Source organism: Antennarius striatus, chromosome 2, assembly GCF_040054535.1.
Source record: "Antennarius striatus isolate MH-2024 chromosome 2, ASM4005453v1, whole genome shotgun sequence".
NCBI classification, from domain to species: Eukaryota; Metazoa; Chordata; class Actinopteri; order Lophiiformes; family Antennariidae; genus Antennarius; species Antennarius striatus.
The window spans coordinates 2,704,028-2,724,298 of NC_090777.1; the positions used below are offsets into that span (position 1 = coordinate 2,704,028).

Here is a 20,271-nt window from a genome sequence, read left to right on the forward strand (position 1 = left end):
AATAAAGACTTTAAATGCACAAAAACAACAACGGAGACTTGTTAATGTTTAAATATAAATTTGTATTTACATTGATATTAACATCAAGAAACAAGGTAAGAAAAACACATCATAGTATTTTACATCCTGGAATAATGACAGTATATCTCCCCCGGTGTGTTTCTCTAATCTTCAGCGCCGTGATTCAATGGAAGGAGTTTCTTTTCTTATAAATAAAACACAGACTTCTTTTAATATAGTTGTAGATTTAAGTTTTATTTTCTTTTTTGAGACTGGGGTTAAGAAAGAAAACTCCGAGCTACGAGTCTGAGACATAATGACATCGATCATGAAACCTCCTTCGTTTTCATCTTACAAAATCTCGACATTCTCTTGTGAAATAATCGTTTTTGCAGCACCACAATTCAACTGGCCGTAAATTCCACAGAAAAGGAGAAACGATCACGAATAGAAAACCCAAACCACCTCAGCAGAACCAGACTCGTCTCTACTCTATGACACACGGATGAGGATATACTGGACGAAATCAAACATATTCAGTTCAATGTATATTATACGTTATGTGCGACGGTAAAAGCACACGAGTACTTCAACAATCTACGTCAGGAAACGGTTCCTACTCACTGCAGAATGACAAACGAAAATCTTTGGATTAAGCGTGTGTTCAAAGGTAGATTTCTCAACAGATAAAAACGTTCACAGGAAATAGAAAGAAAACTGAAATGTAGAAAAATTCAAACCTACAGGATTCATGAACACCTTTACATCGAGGCGGATTTCCAGCTGCACGAATTCAAAGCACAGAAATCTCAGGAGTCGAACTGAAAGTCACACGTGGAAGCATGAGGTTTCGTTTGTGAAGAAGTCCACCGCGCGTCCTGGTAAGACATCAGGGCCTCGAGAAGCCAAACACAATCATGTGTCGACTCTTTTATAGGCATGTTTTGTGTTGTTTTTTTTTGTTTTTTTGCCAGAATAAAAATAATTTATGAAGAAAAAATACGCACCAGCACCTCTTTAGCTAAGACCGCTCCTTCTGAGAATAAAGTCGGAAATAAAAGACATAATCAGGAATAAAAGCTGACCTATGATGGGATTCAGAAATTTACACTTTTAAATAACAAGCCTTACAATCTGTGCAAAAACAGTATGTGACCTACAAAAGCTTATATACTGTATATTTATATATTGTACATCTGAAGCGTATTTACAATTTACCTTTACAGACATAAAAGAAAGGAGACGCTCCACACGGGACTTCATGTCTAATACTGCAGTGCCGTCGCTCGGAGGAAACGATGCTTCAGCTTTGTCATCACGGGAAACCAGGAGGAAGGATTATTGCTGGAACTCGAGCTCATTTACGACTGGCAATAGACGCTGGAAGTTGGTGCAAGGTAACCAAAATATGTGCAATTTTTTTTATTTTATTTATTTTTTGGATTTAAAAATGACCCTCTGGTCGTGAATCCGTATAAATATAGTTGGAAATTTTGGGGATAATGTCTCCTGTCGTTATTAAACTGCTTGGATGGAATCTGTGCTTACTGCCTTTCTACTGGTTCCCACTGCAGAACAAAGATCGTCACATGGTTACCCATCAACCAATCAGAGAAGAAGAACACCCACACACACACACACACACACCACACACACACACACAAATAAACAGTTAACGTCTGCTGCTATCCATAATTCTCCGGTAAAGGCCTCTATATTGCCACAATCCATTCCACGTTGGCCTTTCGTTAAAGTGCAAACAGCCAACAAGTGATTCAGTCATATTTGCGCTCGGAGGGGCCCTGGGGGGGGGCCTGGAAGGCCAAACAATGTGCTACTGCTTCATGACATTCATCTGATGTCACAATCTGATGGTTCCTGGTTTGCGTCCTTTGGGAGGGGCGGATAAAAATCCCACAGTTCAGACACAAGAAAGGAATCCCATAATTTATATCTGAACACAATGACGTCACGCTAGTCCACAAAAGACGGGTCGGAGTGTGTGATCCACTCAGGAGTGTGTGACGGCCGCCGTTTGGTCCGAAACGGGGGCGTTGAACCGCCGTCTGCCACGGGAGTCAAAGCGTCAGTGTTTCTGATCCTCGTGACCCCCGATTGGCCCGATTTCACCTCCAGGTGGCCAATAGGAGCCTAGAAATGAAGTTCACGCCCCCTTCTGGTGGGAGCGCAGCACTACAAGTCCTCCAAAGTGAGACTGACCGTCCTGATGCTCAGCAGTATTTCTAGAGGGGGGGGAGGAAAAGAGGAAGAAGTGAGGAAGCCTGTTAACAAATCAACCCCCCCAGAAAAAAACAGCCCCGCCCTTCATGCGCCCCCTTTCTCCTGCCCTCAGCACCTACCTGATCAGGCCCCATCGGCATGCGTCCCATCACCATGGGGTTCATACCCATCTGCCCCCCCATCTGGCCCATGTGACCCCCTCCTCCGCTGGCTGGCATGCCCCCGCTCATCATCATGCCCCCATACTGGCCCGGGTTGCCCTGCTGTCCAAACTGCTGTTGCCCCGGGGGCCCCTGCTGCCCGAACTGCTGCTGGGGGTAGGAACTGGAGGAACGACAGGAAGTGAGACGGGTTCTCATTGGAGCCCAGAAGCACCAAACCAAACTGTCTGCGTGTGATTGGTTCTACCTGCTGCGCCCCAGCCCCCCCTGCGACCAGCCTTTCATGTCTGCACCCTGGTACATGGGACCCCCCTGCGGGTGCTGTTGCATCATGGGGTTTTGGGGTCCCATGCGGCCGGGCATCATGGCGTTAGGAGGACTTCCGGCCGACGGGCCGAACGAAGGGTCCCCCTGCTGGCCCATCCCTGGGGAGACAAACCGAAAGCCCCCATCAGCTGATAGATCAATGAAGATGCTGCAGTTCTCCCACTCGCCACCAGGGGGCAGCATTTTTATACAGGGCCCAACAGACTCACCATAACTCCCTCCGTAGCCAAACTGCTGGGGGCCCGGCTGGCCCATGTTAGGCCCCCCCATTGGGCTGTCCATGCCGCCGGGCGCGGTGACGTTGGGCGGGGGGCTGAAGCCCCCGGCGGCGGCGGCGGCGGCCGCCTGCTGCTGCTGCTGCTGCATCAGCATCATCATGCGCTGCCGCCTCATCTGCATGGTGACCATCTCTCTGCTGCGCTGAGCCATCATCTGAGCATTCAGGAACCCCGCCTGCACAAACCGACCAATCAGAGGGTGAGCACGGAAAAGACAACCAATAGGAGCTACCGCCGCTATAAGATTCAAACTCAAGAAACTTTATTAGTCCCCAATTGAAAGCAAATAAAGCAGGATAGGTGTCAAACATACAGTGTAAATGTAAACAACATAAATAATAATAAATAATAACATAATAATAACACACATATAATATAAATACAAAGTTTATGTTAAATAACAATTCAAAACCTAGTTCAGAACCAAGTGAGTTAGTTCAAAAACTAGTTAGTACAAAACTTAGTTTAGAACCTAATTTGTTCAGAACCTAATGGGTTAGTTAATTAGTCAGTTAGTTAAGAAACGAGTTAGTTTAAAACCTAGTTAGTTATTGCAAACCCAGTTAATCTACAAACATAGTTAGTTAAAAAACTAGTTTAAAACAGTTAGTCTAAACCTAGTTAGTTAGTTATTACAAACCCAGTTAGCACAAAACCCAGTTAGTTTAGAACCTAATTTGTTCAAACCTTAATGGGTTAAGTAGTTTTTTAGTTTAGAAACTAGTTAGTTTAAAACCTAGTTTGTTTGTTATTACAAACCTAGTTAATTAAAAAACCTAGTTATGCAGGTCAAAAACTAGTTAGTTTAAAACATAGTTTGTTTAAAACTTGGTTATTTCAAAACCCAGTTAATTTAAAAACCTAGTTAGTTATTTCAGAGCCTAATAAGTATTAAACCTACTTAGTTATTACAAACCTAGTTAGTTTAAAAACCTAGTTAGTTTAAAACCTAGTTGAGAACCTAATTTGTTCAAACCCCAATGGGTTAAGAAGTTAGTTAAGGTTAGTTTAGAAAGAAGTTAATTTAAAAACCCAGTTACTAAGTTAGCACAAAAACTAGTTAGTTTTAGACCAAGTGGGTTAGTTCAAAACCCACTAAAGGTAAAGACTCCTGAAGACACAGGACCTGTTGAGCTGCTTTACCCAGCATCCCCCCTGCTGCTCCTTCATTAATCACCGTCTGGTGTGAAGCAGGACGTGTCATTCATAGCTTTACACTTGGTAATAATGCTGTTATTAATGCTGTTATAAACGCTGTTATAAATGCCGGTGATCCATAAATAACCGTCGGGGTTCAGCGGTAATCCATTTCCAAACTGTTACTGTCTGCGTTCGGGTCCAGGTTCATCCATTAGAGGCGGCGCAGTGACGGATTAAAGAGCTGAAGAGACCAGTGTGTTGATGGAGGGCGCGTCTCACACACACACACACACACACCCTGTGTGAGTGTGTGTGTGTGTGTGTGTGTGAGTGTGTGTGAAATGCGAGCACCGGCTTGGCATCGCTGAGGGTTTTTGTCATCTACCTGTCCTCCCATGCCAGGCTGCATGCCGGGCCTCATGCCAGGGTTCCCCCCCGGGTTCTCCATCTTCATGCCCATGTTCTGTCGGCTCTGGTTCATGAACTGGAGGGGGAGAGAACATTTAACGCAGAGACGGATTACATGACGCGCTGACCTTTACATAGTGAGGTCACAGGATTTTAGCAGTAAGTTCTGTAAACACAAGGTAGTAACTTCACGTCGTGGAAGAGGTGGGTCAAACTCATTTCCATCAACTACTAAACTAATTAATGTAACTAAATGTAACTCAGTGTAATGTAACTAAATGTAACTACTCCTTAATGTAACTAATAAATGTAACTAAATGTAACTCAGTGTAATGTAACTAAATGTAACTACTCCTTAATGTAACTAATAAATGTAACTAAATGTAACTCAGTGTAATGTAACTAAATGTAACTACTCCTTAATGTAACTAATAAATGTAACTAAATGTAACTCAGTGTAATGTAACTAAATGTAACTACTCCTTAATGTAACTAATAAATGTAACTAAATGTAACTAAATGTAATGTAACTAAATGTAACTACTCCTTAATGTAACTAATAAATGTAACTAAATGTAACTCAGTGTAATGTAACTAAATGTAACTACTCCTTAATGTAACTAATAAATGTAACTAAATGTAACTCAGTGTAATGTAACTAAATGTAACTACTCCTTAATGTAACTAATAAATGTAACTAAATGTAACTCAGTGTAATGTAACTAAATGTAACTACTCCTTAATGTAACTAATAAATGTAACTAAATGTAATGTAACTAAATGTAACTACTCCTTAATGTAACTAATAAATGTAACTAAATGTAACTAAATGTAATGTAACTAAATGTAACTACTCCTTAATGTAACTAATAAATGTAACTAAATGTAACTAAATGTAATGTAACTAAATGTAACTACTCCTTAATGTTAAATAACTGAATTCCTGACTTATCCTCCACGGACTTCTGTTCTTCCAGTGTGAACGGACTGAATCCGGATCAGAACCCACCTGCTGTCCCTGCAGCCGCTGCTGCAGCTGCAGCCTCATGGGCTTGTTGGCCGTCATCATCCTGGGTCTCATCATGTTGGCGCGGGGGTGTCCCATGCCGCCCATGCCCCCCATACCGGGGAAACTACCGCCTTGTCCCATCTGAGACAGCATGGGCCCGAAGCCTCCTTGTTGGGTCTGTCCCTGCATGGGGTTCCCCCCGTAGCCAGACTGCATGGACATGGAGGGGGGGCCCGGATAGCCCTGACCGTAGAGGGGCTTCTGGTCCAGAACCATGGAGGGGTCCTGCCCTGGGAACGACTCGATTGGCTGCTCGGCCCCGTGTGACTGAAGCAGATGGGTCGAGAGGGCAGAACCAACAGTTTGTTACTGGACTGACTTCTTCTAAGCTGCCCCCCCCCGCCCCCATTCCTGCCCCGATGCCCCACCTGGCTGACGAGGTCCGGGATGCCCAGGGCTCGGTCTATCTCCTCCAGGGCGATGCCGTCCGTGTTGTTCAGCAGCGAGTCCAGCTGGTCCAGCAGCGCCCGCTCGTCGCTCTGCCCCTCGCTGGTGGTGGGGGGCACCAGGAGGTCGTCTAAGGTGTTGCCGAACTGGCGTCTATGACACACACACACACACACACACACACACATAAAAACACCAGTGAGTGTGAGCGGCGTGACGGGCTTGGTGCGGTGACTCCTACAGACAGTACCTGCAGGGGGCGCTGCACTCACCTGCTGCCCTCCATCCCCATCAGGTTGTCCGGCCAGGAGGGGGACTGGCTGGGCTGCCCCTGCTGGGTGAAGGGGCTCATCCCCATCGCCATGTCGGCGGAGCCTCCTGCAGCAGGAAGACGAGGCGTTTAACGGACAGACGTAGAGCCGCCATCAACACCCGACATAGCTAACACCTGACAGGATGTCGTCGGTTCAGCTCTCGTCGCCGTTTAGTCCAAATAGAGACACGATAAGTCCATAAAAAACTATTTTGCATCCTCGCTCGTTTGCTTTTGTCTTCCTTTTAGAGGATACGGATAAAGGGGCGGAGTCAGGAATGTTTTTTCCCGCAAGGAAACACAGATTTTTTTGGAACACTTTCCTCAATTACATAAACTTAAATACGGATTTTTATGAAATTCAAGGGGAAGGTTGAGTAAAGACAATGTTGGGTACGTGAAAAAGAAAGAATCGGGTAAAATCTGGAGTACGGTAATCCCTCGTTACTCACTGTTAATGCGGTCCAGGATCACCCGCGAAAAATGAAATTCCGCGATATATCGACCAAGTATTTATTTTATCATTTACGATAATTTAAATGTTTCTGAAGTGCGGATGCTGTCAGCCAATAGAATGCGCGTACGGTATCATGTGACTACCTACTATAAATCAGCGGTATAGTGAAGCCGTGCCTCTTGAAGCGTGAATAAGCGAGGGATTGCTGTAGATCCAGATCAGATTCGGTTATCAACACGACGATTAAATTTTAGTTTATTAGCTTTTAATAATCCTGGGACTGCTAGCCTAAACTGTTAGCATTTAGCTCCCAGCGTGACTTCCTGCTTTGCTGACGCGACACGCACCCATCTCCATGAGCTGCTGCTGCAGCATGGACCGGCCCCCCCCCGGCACGCTGTTGGAGCGGCTGACCAGCGGTCCCGACATCATGCCCTTGCTGCCGCTGTACTCCATGGCGCCCTGGCGCATCATGGGGGGGTGCCCCCCCACAGGACTGGCGCTGGAGCGAGGCATGCCCCAGTCGCCTGACCCCCCCATGGGAGACCTCTGGGCCACCATGCCCCGGTTCATCGGTCCTGGGGAGGGAGAGACAAACATCATGTGTCAGGACAGGGGAGAGTGGGCGGAGAGCAGAGAGTGGTGCATTCTGGGAGCAGCTGGACACACCCCCTAGGGTTCCTGGGTAGCCGTCGGGGCAGCCCATGATGTTCTCCTGCTTGATGAGCATGGGACGTCTGCCTGCCCCCCCAGGCCCACCGGAGGGCTTCCCATCCATGGACATGGTCCTCTGGAAGGGCCCCTGAGGCCCCGGGACGACCCCTGGACTGCCTGCACAAAAAACACAAACACACACCGCTAACACACACCTCTGTCTTCCTCTCTGAGGATAATCCTTGAACCACTTACCCCTCAAACTGTCCTCCAGACCCCCCTGGGGCTTGTTGCCCGTGTCATTAGCCCCGCCCCCTCCGGCCTGATCCGGGTAGAAGTCGGAACTGGAACCCCTCAAGTCCCCGAGGATCGTCTCCAGGTTGTGCAGCTGAGCAAAGACGTAAAGATGGCGTTAGCTCCCGGCTAACGGCGTTAGCTCCCGGCTAATGGCGTTAGCTCCCGGCTAACGGCGTTAGCTCCCGGCTAACAGCGTTAGCTCCCGGCTAACGGCGTTAGCTCGACGTTACTGTGACGTAGGACTCTTACATCATCCGGCGGTTCCGACTTGACCTTGGTCTCTGGATGCTCTGGGGCGGGGCCGGGTCCCGGTCCGGGCCCGCCCCGGGCGGGGCCCCCCGCGGCCCCCGGGGGCCCCTTCCCCTCCAGCTCCTCCAGCTTGGGCTTGACGTCGGGGGGCTCCTTGGAGTCGTCCTTGTTGAGCAGGTAGTGCAGGAGGGCGTGGGTCTTCTCCTTCTTGGGGCTGTGCTGCTCCTGTTTGGGTTCGCTCATCCCGGGCCCCGCCCCGGCCCCCGACGCCCCCGCCGCTCCGGCTTCGCCGCCCCCCACCTCCTGGCCCCCCAGGGACACCTTCCCCGTGGCCTCGGCGGTGATCTTGGCCACCTCGTCGGGGGTGTTTCCGTTCTGCAGCAGCTTGTGGAGGATCTTGTGCTTCTCCTGCAGGGAGCCGGTGTAGTGTAAGCCCCCCCCCGGCCCGGCCACTGGCCCCCCAGCACTGACTGAGGAAGAAGAGGAGGACACCCCCGTGGACGAGGGGCTGGTCATGCCTCCAGAGGGGTCCTTACTGTCTGAGAGGGCGGGAGTGCTGCTGGGGGGGGGAGGTGGTGGCGGGGGCGGGATGGGGGGTCCTGGTGGCCCGTTGCCCCCCCCCATGCCCAGTTCCTCCGTGGGGGAGGTCAGCAGCTGCAGCAGCTTCTTGTGGCCCTTACTGTCCGGCACCCTCCGGGGGGGTTCGGAGCTGGCCTCGCTGCCCCCCTCCTCCTTGGCGACGGCGGTGGGGGGGGGCACCTGGCCGTCCGGCCGCTCCCCGGAACTCTCAGCCTGGGGGTGCTGATGGTGGTGGTGGTGGTGCATGGGGGGGTGATGGTGGTCCAGGCCCCCCCCGGCCGGGCTCTTTGAGCCGTCGGGTCCCGGTTTGGGGGGGGGCTGGGAGGAGGAGGAGTGGATGCTGGGGGAGCTGTCGGGTTTCAGCGCTGGGGGGGGCGACATGAGGGTGGAGGACAGCGAGCTGCCCACCCCCTCGCTGATGGCCTGCAGGGCGTTCAGAGAGCTGCTGGAGAAGGACGCGCTGCCCCCCCCGCCCCCTCCGCCGCTGACGATGCCGCTCATGGGGGAGTGCATGCCTGGGGGGGGGGGGGCACATTATCAATTAGCCGATCGATTGATAGATAACCGATACTAACCGTTAGCCGCCGCCGCTTTACCTCCGGGGGAGAACTGGTTGGCCCCCATCTTTGGGCTCCCTCTGTTCCGGGGCGACATCAGGAGCCCCTGCTGGGGGGGGCCACCCATCCTGGGGCTTCCTGTGGGGCTGTTCATGCCGCTCAAGCCGAAGCCCCCGCTGCTCTGGAACGGGGGCTGCTGCGGGTGCTGCATGCCCTGCCCCGGGTGGGTCATGGCCCCCATCTGGTTCAGGTGCCCCCCCTGACTGATCGGCCCCATCTGACTCATCTGCATCATTCGGTTGCCCATGTTTCCACCTCCACTTCCTCCTCCACCGCCGCCGCCGCCCCCGCCGTACATAGCTCCGCCTCCCATCGGACCCATGTGACCCATGTGACTTTGCTCGTTCATGCCGAAACCCCTGCTCATGCCCCCCATCCCCCCCATTCCCCCACCACCACCGCCGGCGTTGATGTTCATCTGGGCGCCGGGGGCGGGGCCTCTCATGGCGTTCTGCATCAGGTTGCCGCCCTGAGCCGAGCGGTAGCCGTTGGGTTCTCTGCGAGGAACGAAGACAAGAAACGAGAAACAAGGTCAAATACAAGTTTCCTCTCAGACGGAGAAACACAACAGCACGTGCACAAAAAGTGCACAAAAAGCACACGAAAAGCGCACAAAACGTGCACAAAAAGGGCACAAAAAGCACACGAAAAGCGCACAAAACGTGCACAAAAAGAGCACAAAAAGTGCACAAAAAGCTCACGAAAAACTCACAAAAAGTGCACAAAAAGCACACAAAAAGTGCACAAAAAGCTCACGAAAAGCGCAGAAAAATCGTACAAAAAGTGCACATAAAGCTCCTTCAGCTCTCACTCCAGTCACTGAAAGCCTCGGCGGCGTCAGAGATGTGCTTTTCAGACTTGACAGTGGCGTGTTCTAACCCGCACACGCGTGTGCTGACCTCTGCAGCAGGTGGGTGGAGATGAAGCCCTGCGGCTCGTTGCTCATGGGGTGGCGGTACAGTTTGCTCTTGGTCTGGGCGGTGACCGGCGTGCCGTCGGAGAGGGAGAAGCGGTACAGCGGCGTCTCGGCGTGACCTTGCAGAAAGGCTGCACGGAAAGATAAAAGCAGCAAATTCACTCCCTGAGACGCTTATCTGATCGAAAAAGGTCATAAATCAAATGCGTCGGTGTGAAAACGATCAATGATGAAGAAAAAAGACTTTAGTTTTCCACAAGATCAACAGCGATGATAAAAAAAGAACACTTAACTCTAGAACAAGAGTGTCATCAGCATCACGGCTGTCCTCAAAGGGCCAGATGTAACTAATAAATGTAACTAAATGTAACTCAGTGTAATGTAACTAAATGTAACTACTCCTTAATGTAACTAATAAATGTAACTAAATGTAACTCAGTGTAATGTAACTAAATGTAACTACTCCTTAATGTAACTAATAAATGTAACTAAATGTAACTCAGTGTAATGTAACTAAATGTAACTACTCCTTAATGTAACTAATAAATGTAACTAAATGTAACTCAGTGTAATGTAACTAAATGTAACTACTCCTTAATGTAACTAATAAATGTAACTAAATGTAACTCAGTGTAATGTAACTAAATGTAACTACTCCTTAATGTAACTAATAAATGTAACTAAATGTAACTCAGTGTAATGTAACTAAATGTAACTACTCCTTAATGTAACTAATAAATGTAACTAAATGTAACTCAGTGTAATGTAACTAAATGTAACTACTCCTTAATGTAACTAATAAATATAACTAAATGTAACTCAGTGTAATGTAACTAAATGTAACTACTCCTTAATGTAACTAATAAATGTAACTAAATGTAACTCAGTGTAATGTAACTAAATGTAACTACTCCTTGATGTAACTAATAAATTTAACTAAATGTAACTCAGTGTAATGTAACTAAATGTAACTACTCCTTATTAATGTAACTAATAAATGTAACTAAATGTAACTCAGTGTAATGTAACTAAATGTAACTACTCCTTAATGTAACTAATAAATGTAACTAAATGTAACTCAGTGTAATGTAACTAAATGTAACTACTCCTTAATGTAACTAATAAATGTAACTAAATGTAACTCAGTGTAATGTAACTAAATGTAACTACTCCTTAATGTAACTAATAAATGTAACTAAATGTAACTCAGTGTAATGTAACTAAATGTAACTACTCCTTAATGTTAAATAACTGAATTTCTGACTGATTCTAGTTCCAAACATTACAGTTAGACAGAAAAAACATGTTTGTTTGTTTCTCTGTTCTAACATAAATCCTTTTCATTTGTCAGGTTATTAAACCCACAGAACTCCATCAATCAAGGATCAAACTATCAATCAATAAAGAAAAATAACATCAGACACAAGTTAGGATGTTAACTTTGTTCACTACGTTTAGTCAGAATTAGAATGGGCTGAACTACTGCATTGTGGGAAATGTAGTCTTTGTTCAAAGCACACTTTTGACCTATTTAATATGTGTTTTTAGACACTCTGGCCTTTTATTCTCTTGCGGGCCACATAAAATGATGTGGAGGGCCACATTTGGCCCCCGGGCCTTGAGTTTGACACATGTGATCTAGATAACACACTCACAACTAAAACAAGCTGAGGGTGAACAGTTCTTTAGCTTTAACACGTTAGCAGCTGATTCCGGTGTGTGTGTGTGTGTGTGTGTGTGTGTGTGTGTGTGTGTGTGTGTGTGTGTGTGTGACCCACCCTCGTGGTAGTGGCGTTTGTGCGACCACGGCTGCCCGTCGCTGTGCTGCAGGAACATCTGGATGCAGCGTCTCAGCAGGTCCTCCCAGCCCGGACGCATCGACGCCCGCAGGGAGTTCTGGTCGATCTGGATCAGCTTACCTGGGGAGGGAGACGGGTGAGAGACGGGTGAGAGACGACCCCCACCCGATCCCGGATCAGGGTTCGTGCTGGACTCACCTGAGAGCTCGTGTCGCGTGTTGAAGCTCTCCGTTCTCTCCATGGCGGTGACCCGCCGGGCGACGCAGATCATACATGACTGAAGGTCTGCGGGGAGAAGAAGCAGCTCAGATCTGAACTGTCTACGCAGAACAACTCCGGATTAAAGAGATAAATCTCTATAATCTGCTTCGAATGATATTTCGCTTTGTCCATAAAAAGTTCGATAACCTTCTGTAAATACAGATAAACCTCGGCTGACGTTGTTAATCAGTTCCAGGTGATGTAAGTCCAAAAACGATGTAAGTTGAATGAACCCGTCTCCAGGTTAAACAGTCGATGAACAGTCAGTTCTGTACGAATGTATTTTAATAAATACAGTAATCCTTCGCTCATTCACACATCAACACTCGCGGCTTCACCTCATTGTGGAGTTTTTGTAGTCATGTGATACCGTACATGCATTCTATTGGCTGACGGCATCAGGAAGTGCGCTACCTTCTGTCAGTCTGGGACTTCTGTGAGACTCAAAAGTGTTTTAAACAGTCTATCAGAGTGTTTTAAAGGTAATACAGATGGAAGGTGGATTAATATCAGCATGGGGGGGTTCAGAAACGTTTAAATTACCCTAAATAATAAAATAAATAGTTCGTCGCTCTATCGTGGAATTCGTTAATCGCGTGTGGTTCCTGGAACGCGTTAACTATAAAGAACGAGGGGTCACTGTATTTATTTGGTTTTGCGCCGTACCTTCCCCCTCCTCGATCATGGCCTTGGGCTGGGTGAGGGCGAAGCACTGCATGGTCTCGTAGCGCGGCCCCCCCGGCCCCTCCTCCATGGGGCCGTGGGCGTGGCAGAACTTGACCAGCATGCGGCAGGTGAAGGTGTGGCTCTTCTGTCGGGTCGCCTCGCCCCCCCACGACACTCCATTTACTGCAAGCAGAAGCAGACGGGGGTGTGAGTGGAACACACACACTCATACACTCAAACCGAACGAACCAATCACGTGGCCGCGTGCTCCCCCCTCTCAGGGGGAGGGGGGGTAAATGGACCGAGGGATTAATGGAACCAAGCTGTCGATTTCCAATATGTCTTCCTCTCCGGTGGCGCTGGATGGGGAGGGGGGGCACGCAGCCATCTATCCTCATTCAGGCCCCAAACGCCTTTTAGACGGGGGGGTCACCTTCACAGGGGAGGGAGGGAACAGGGAGGCAAACTTCACAGACATCCGAGCGTCCTCCCAGCCTTATCGGGGGGGCCTTGGGTCGGTCTCTGGCAGGTGCAGGGAGGAGACCAGGAGACGGAAACACGGGGGGGGGCTGATAGTGAAAAGGCTTTGAGTGTCTCCCCATCGTGGAAAAATCCCCTGCATTGTTGGGGTCACGACCCCTCAGAGGTTCAGGTGTTCACGCCCTGAGTGTGTGTGTGTGTGTGTGTGTGTGTGCGCATCGGGTGTCGCTGGAGGTCACCCTACAGGAACCTGCATCCAGGGGGGGGTGCATTCCATTCACGGGCCTCACGGAAAACAAGGGGCGGAGCCAAGCGGACGCTCATCTGTTTCCCAGGTGACGGAACAGGAAGTTAATCGATTCGAGGAAAAACATCCATAATTAATCAGCGTTAAAACACACACACACACACACACACACACACACACACACACACAATTGAACACAATCACTGACATATGCATGTAAATATATACAATAAAACATATGCACACACACACACACACACACACACACACGGTGTGTGGAGATGCATTATTTAGCAGGAAGTAGCTCCCGATGGCGGCGGTGGAGCTCAGACCTGATCCTCACGTCGGACCCACTGAGTGTGACTGACAGCTGCGTTACGCTCTGCCTGCTTAGCACTGAGTGGGTGGGCGCTCCTGAGCATGTGTGTGTGTGTGTGTGTGTGTGTGTGTGTGTGTGTGTGTGTGTGTGTGGAGGCTTCCCAGGGGCTCCTTGTTAGCGAGAGCAGAAAAGAGCGAGAGGGAAATGTGAATAACGGGAGGAGGATGGAGCGATGAGCAGGTGTGTAGCACCCTCGTGTGTGTGTGTATGTGTGTGTGTGTGTGTGTGTTGGTTTCTCACGGTTGGTCTTGGGCAGGTTCTTGTGGAACTCCTCGCGGTCGTCCTCGTGCAGGATGTTGTACGCGCTGGTGTTGATCAGCTCCTCCTGCTTGTACTGCAGGTACTGCGTCACGTTGTCCGACACGAACACGATGCTGCCCTCCCGGTTCACCACGAACAGGAAGCCGTCCAGAGCCTGGAGGCACGCAGACAGGAAGTCAGCCGATCCGTCCAATCACCAACCGGGAAGGGAGGGAGGGAAGGGGCTCACCTGCAGCAGGAGGGGCCCCAGGTGGTCCTTATCGATGACCCCTTGACCCGTGGAGGACACGTCTGACTTCTGGACGTCATCGTCGTTGGAAGAAGCTTTTCCTTGAGGGAATAAAATAAATAATAATAAAATAATATTAATAAAATTAAATAAAATTATAATAATAATAAAAAAGATTATAGAAAATTTGTAAAAATTTAAATTTAATTTACAGTAAAACAATTTATTAAACGACAATTCGAGCATTGATGCCTGTAAATAAGAAAAAACCCCAGCGAAGGAAGGAAAAAACACACGGTGCCGTTCGCTTCTCCGGCTGCGCCAGCAGGGGGCAGCGTTTCTCAACATTTACTTTCAAAAATAAATAAAAAAATTAATAAATTTCCGAGTCCAGGTGAGGATGGAGACGGACGGAGGAGGTTTTTCGGAGGCGCGTCGGGAGGAGAGGCGGGCTGGGCGCGTGTGGAGCAGGTAGCCGCCGTCCTCAGGCTTTATATTCAGTGTCAGACTCTGAAGGGACCGTCTGGTAGGCTGGGGCTGGGAGGGAGAGCGAGAGAGAGAGAGAGAGGAGCTGTGATGGTGCAGGGGGGGCCGGAGCCGAGGCACCTGAATTAATGGAGGAGTCTGTGAGAGAATGGGTGGGGAGGGGGGGTAGGAATATATAAAGATGGAAGCACTAGCAGAGGGATGAGGATGGAGACTGACAGAACGAGGCTGGCGTTTGTGTTGTTGTGTTAATGTGAGGTTTGGTCAAGAGGAAGAGTCGGCGGGGGTGTGGGGGGGATCATTCCATCTGATTGGCTCCCCAGGGGCGATGCATAGCACCAATAGAAAGGAATAAAGCAGAGAACTGAAGTTCAGAGAAGAACGATGAAGAGGACGGGAAAAGACGAGCAGCACCGCGTCGGTTCGCTTCGTACACGTTGAGATGCTGGGAGCACACCTGAAGCGAGTCGTCGTGCTGCACAAACGGATGAGAGGAAGAGGAAGAGGAAGAGGAAGAGGAAGAGGAAGATGCAGGAGGAAGAAAACGAGAAATGTCGAGACGAGGAAGAGAAAAGAGCAAAAAAAGGCTGGCAGAAAGAGCAACTGGAAGTGAGAAGAGGAGGGGAGAGGAACAGGTAGAGAGCGAGACGAGAGCTAAACGCCCCTGTCGTTTCTGTCTTCACTTCCTGTAACTATGGCAACGTGTCAGCAGCCAGTCAGGACCAGCTGTAGCCTCTTCCCCTTCCTGTCGAGGTGGCAGACGCTGACGGAGCCCAGCAGAAATACACCGACGGTTCTACCCCCCCACCCCACACACACACACACACACACACACAATCTGGAGAAATTCATCTTGGGTCGGGGGGGTGGGGGGGAATAAATGTGTCTGAGTGTGAAAGTTTAATCGTGATCAATCTGCAGGTTCTGAAGCAGCTGCGCCGACGGGCGCGGATCGGATAATCTGGCCGTTAGACAGGATGGATGGGCATGTGATCACCTGCAAACGTCCAATCAAACAGCCCCCGGCCGGGCCGGCACGCAGCTGCGTGTGCCCATAACACACACACACACACACACACACATGCATGCACACACACACACATGCGATGCATGAATGACAGATGCGTAAAGTATTGGCAATGTTTCCTCCCAAACACAAACACTTGAGGCTGGGAAATTTGGGGGAGATGAATGACTGATCCGTCCGTGCACCTGGGCTCTGAGTGTGTGTGTGTGTGTGTGTGTGTGTGTGTGTGTGTGTGTGTGTGTGTGTGTGTGTGTGTGTGTGTGTGTGTGTGTGTGTGCCTGCAGCTGTCTCTCTCAGCTCAACACCTTTCCAGATGCCTCCTGACTCACAGAGCAACCTCGCTCCAGCTCGCCACCGCCGCTGCCACCCTCAGGTGGGTGGGTGGGTGTTTGCTGGTGTGTGTGTGTGTGGGGGGGGGGTCCAGCGACGGCGTCCACTCACCCTGCTCTTTGATCTGCCGGATCTGGCGCACCGTCTCCTTGAGGATGGCGCATTTGTCCGGTTTGACGTTGAAGCTGTCGATGTCGCTGAGGTTGGCGGAGATCAGCTCGGCCAGCTCCTCGATGTATTTGCTCTCCTGCTCACGCCGCTTCCGCTCACACCTGCAGAGAACAACGTGCAAAAGAGAAGCTAAGCTAACGCTAACACTGCTGATATGTCGGAATATAAGAATTACCGCAAAGGTGGATTGAAAATACTGCGTATTCCTGCTCCAAATGATCGAGAGGCAGCTGTTCTCGGTCTAGGAGGCTGCAGCTTCTCGTCTAACGTTCAGACATGTGAGAAGCATCAGTTTCCTCATCCAGTGAAAGCAAATACGTGTTTCTCCAAAAGTCTGGCTTAAGAAAAATAAATAAAAGCTTCTTTGTTTATGAGAGTTTCTCCGACTTTACTTTACAGGCCCTGAAAAACTGAAACAGAGCCGACTGGGATCAGAGAACAGGCGACTTGTAATTGCTGGAGTCGGCGTGTAGATTTATTCTGTATGCCCTCACAACCCCTCCCCCCCAATGATGGTGAAAGAGGATTTCAACTCAATTAAACCTTTACTCAGTTAAATAAAGACTACAGATAGTCCTCAACATATGAACACAACTGGTTCCTAGAGGCTGTTCCTAAGATGAATTATTCATAAGTCAATATTTATTACATTTAAATCTATAACCTCCATCTGAGGTCATTAAAATGTCATTACTGCTCTAATACTAAAGAAATGTCATTACTGCTCTAATACTAATGTCATTACTGCTCTAAATAGTAAAGTAATGTCATTACTACTCTAAATACTAAAGTAATGTTATTACTGCTCTAATACTTAAGTAATGTCATTATTTCTCTAAATACTAAAGTAATGTTATTACTGCTCTAATACTTAAGTAATGTCATTACTTCTCTAAATACTAAAGTAATGTCATTACTACTCTAAATACTAAAGTAATGTTATTACTGCTCTAAATACTTAAGTAATGTCATTATTTCTCTAAATACTAAAGTAATGTCATTACTACTCTAAATACTAAAGTAATGTTATTACTGCTCTAATACTTAAGTAATGTCATTATTTCTCTAAATACTAAAGTAATGTCATTACTTCTCTAAATACTAAAGTAATGTCATTACTACTCTAAATACTAAAGTAATGTCATTACTACTGTAAAAACTAAAGTTCTATTCCTTCAGACTGACCAGAAATAATTACAGGACATTAAAACAACACATATAAATGAAATACAGGTTCAGGTCGTTTAGAGTTCAGTCGTTATTGATTATATAGTGGTTTAAAAAAATACACGGAAAAATAATCATCAAGTTCATCATTTCACCCAATTTAACGTCTGTCCACCACAAATACTGGACTCTAAAAATCACTGGAAAAGTGTTAAAAGCTCACAATATCATGTTACTGTACAATAAATAAGGATAAAAACACGTAATCATATTAAAATACGTACATATAGTTCCAATATCTACTGTCAAGCGTCATTCGTGATTCACATGATCGTTTTAATCCAGATTAGTTCACGGTAAACTTTAATCCATATTATAAGAATAAAAAAAACACTTCTAGGAACTCTCTACCAGTTTTTAAGATCATCAGTAACAATTCGGAGTTACTGTTGATGATCCACTGTAGCATGTAGCATTAGCATGTAGCTTCGCGTTCCTTTATCATCCATGATAAACAGTAAATAATCCACAGTAGGAAGCCTGACGCTCTGAGACGCTAACAGAGACAACAAACAACAAGAGGGGAAACGAGTGTTGGAGCTTCGTGAACGCAGCGGTGCTGCTTGGAGGAGGTGGTGGCAACAAGAGGAACTGCAGGACGATCGTCAGATATAGGGAAGTACGTTTGTTCATATCTCTGAATGTTTGTAAGTCGAGGACTAAGTCTATTTTTAAATCCTAACATTTAGAAGAAAAGCTGTTTTCTACCCGAACATCATGATGTATTTTGCACACATTCATGTTCTTCCTCATCATCATCATCATCATCATCATCCACGCGGATGGAGAACCCGCCCCTTCCCTCCCTCTGGTGCTGATTGGTTAACTCACCCCAGACCGGGCGTGTCACACGTGGAGAGCTTGCGTTTCCGGTTTTCTGAGGTCAGAGGCTCCATGGAGTTCTCCCCCAATCCGCTCATGGTGAAGGCATATCAGCACCTGAGGGGACACACACACACACACACACACACACACACACACACACACACACACACACACACACACACACACACACACACACACACACACACACACACACACACACACACACACACACACACACACACAGACACACACACGTTATCTCTCATCCTGGAGTTAAGAGAAGAACCTGAGAATCATCTGGTGGAACTCATCAGAAACAGGCAGCAAGAGCAGGCTGTAAAACACAGCAGGTAAATTATGCTAATATATGCAAATGAGATGCTCCTGACGAACAGAAACACGTCGCGTCTGCCTCCTCTTCCTCCTCTGGAAAGACAGTCAGCATGTGAGGTTGTGTGTGTGTGTGTGTGTGTGATGGGGGGTGCATTTATGAGTTCACACAGCTCACACACACACACACACACACACACACACACACACACACACACACACACACACACACACACACACACACACACACACTCAGGATTAGCAGCCACGTGGCTCAGCTAACCCTGTTAGACAGCCGTCTGTCCCATAATGCATCACATTCGGTATCCAGGAAGTGAGCTGATGAAGGTGGTGATGAAGAGGAGCAGATGGGACCAAAGGAGAGGAAGATCAGTGAGGGAGGGGAGGAATAAAGGAGGGAGAAGCCGGCGCGGTGAAATGGGCTGTGATTGGTCACTTTCTTTGCCACAGTGACAGAAGCTGACACCAGGGAGAGGGAGGAGGGAGGAAGAGGAGGAGGAGGAAGAGGAGGAGGAGGAGGGGAGGGAAGAGAGCGAGAGAGAACACAAATGTAGTGGGAGGTGGAGTAGATACAGGAGGATGAAGGGAAACAGGGTTGGGGGGGCACAAAGGCGCAGAGAGGAGGGGCATAGGTGAGAGGGGAGGAAGAGGAGGAGATGAAGGTGGACCAGCTCCTTAGCCTTCAGAGCCAGAGGGGCGTTTCCCTTCCATTGATCACATGGCTATCCTGTGACCGCCACCCACTGCTCCTGCTCAGCCAATCAGGGGGGAGGGGGCAGCGCCACACTCCATCATCTCCAGCTCTCCTCCAGTGGGATCAACAGGTACAGGAGAGAGTCCGGTTCTCCTGGAGGTCTGGGAACGCCTCCTACCGACTAACGGGGAACTAACGGAAACACTCCTAACGGGGAACACTCCTAATGGGGAACTAACAGGGAACTAACGGGAACACTCCTAACGGGGAACACTCCTAACGGGGAACGCTCCTAACGAGGAACTAACAGGGAACTAATGGGAACACTCCTAAAGGGGAACTAATGGGGAACTCACGGGAACACTCCTAAAGGGGAACCAACGGGGGACACTCCTAACGGGGAACTAACAGGGAACTAATGGGAACACTCCTAAAGGGGAACTAACAGGGAACTAATGGGAACACTCCTAACGGGGAACTAACGGGGGACACTCCTAATGAGGGGGGGACACTCCTAACGGGGAACTAATGGGGGACACTCCTAACGAGGGGGGGGACACTCCTAACGGGGAACTAATGGGGGACACTCCTAACGAGGGGGGGGACACTCCTAACGAGGGGGGGACACTCCTGTTGCTCCTCCCCCTGCGTAGCGTTCAGGTTCCTCTCTAAACGTCTCGCTGCAGCGCCCCCTACCTGACGGTCTGAGCGTCTTTGACTTTCTGCCCTCCTGTCTGCCTCCCCA

General features: G+C 48.5%; 1 protein-coding gene across 2 annotated transcripts in view; it reads right to left on the reverse strand.

Moving 5' to 3' along the window:
- Positions 1-44: 44 nt before the first annotated feature.
- The window catches only part of LOC137608143 (nuclear receptor coactivator 3-like), a 55,396-nt gene continuing 35,169 nt past the window's right edge, over positions 45-20,271 (reverse strand). For both annotated transcript variants that reach the window (XM_068334228.1, XM_068334238.1), the window contains 21 exons: positions 18,488-18,595; positions 16,370-16,530; positions 14,416-14,516; positions 14,166-14,340; positions 12,820-13,002; positions 12,091-12,177; positions 11,872-12,012; positions 10,077-10,224; positions 9,157-9,674; positions 7,982-9,075; positions 7,691-7,823; positions 7,451-7,612; positions 7,129-7,359; positions 6,284-6,389; positions 5,993-6,164; positions 5,565-5,891; positions 4,533-4,631; positions 2,939-3,182; positions 2,650-2,827; positions 2,361-2,565; positions 45-2,243 (listed from right to left, as the gene is read on the reverse strand). In XM_068334228.1, the coding sequence (XP_068190329.1) occupies positions 2,232-2,243; positions 2,361-2,565; positions 2,650-2,827; positions 2,939-3,182; positions 4,533-4,631; positions 5,565-5,891; positions 5,993-6,164; positions 6,284-6,389; positions 7,129-7,359; positions 7,451-7,612; positions 7,691-7,823; positions 7,982-9,075; positions 9,157-9,674; positions 10,077-10,224; positions 11,872-12,012; positions 12,091-12,177; positions 12,820-13,002; positions 14,166-14,340; positions 14,416-14,516; positions 16,370-16,530; positions 18,488-18,576 (4,566 nt within the window). In that variant the 5' untranslated portion in view covers positions 18,577-18,595 and the 3' untranslated portion in view covers positions 45-2,231. The remainder of the gene's footprint in view (positions 2,244-2,360; positions 2,566-2,649; positions 2,828-2,938; positions 3,183-4,532; positions 4,632-5,564; positions 5,892-5,992; positions 6,165-6,283; positions 6,390-7,128; positions 7,360-7,450; positions 7,613-7,690; positions 7,824-7,981; positions 9,076-9,156; positions 9,675-10,076; positions 10,225-11,871; positions 12,013-12,090; positions 12,178-12,819; positions 13,003-14,165; positions 14,341-14,415; positions 14,517-16,369; positions 16,531-18,487; positions 18,596-20,271) is intronic.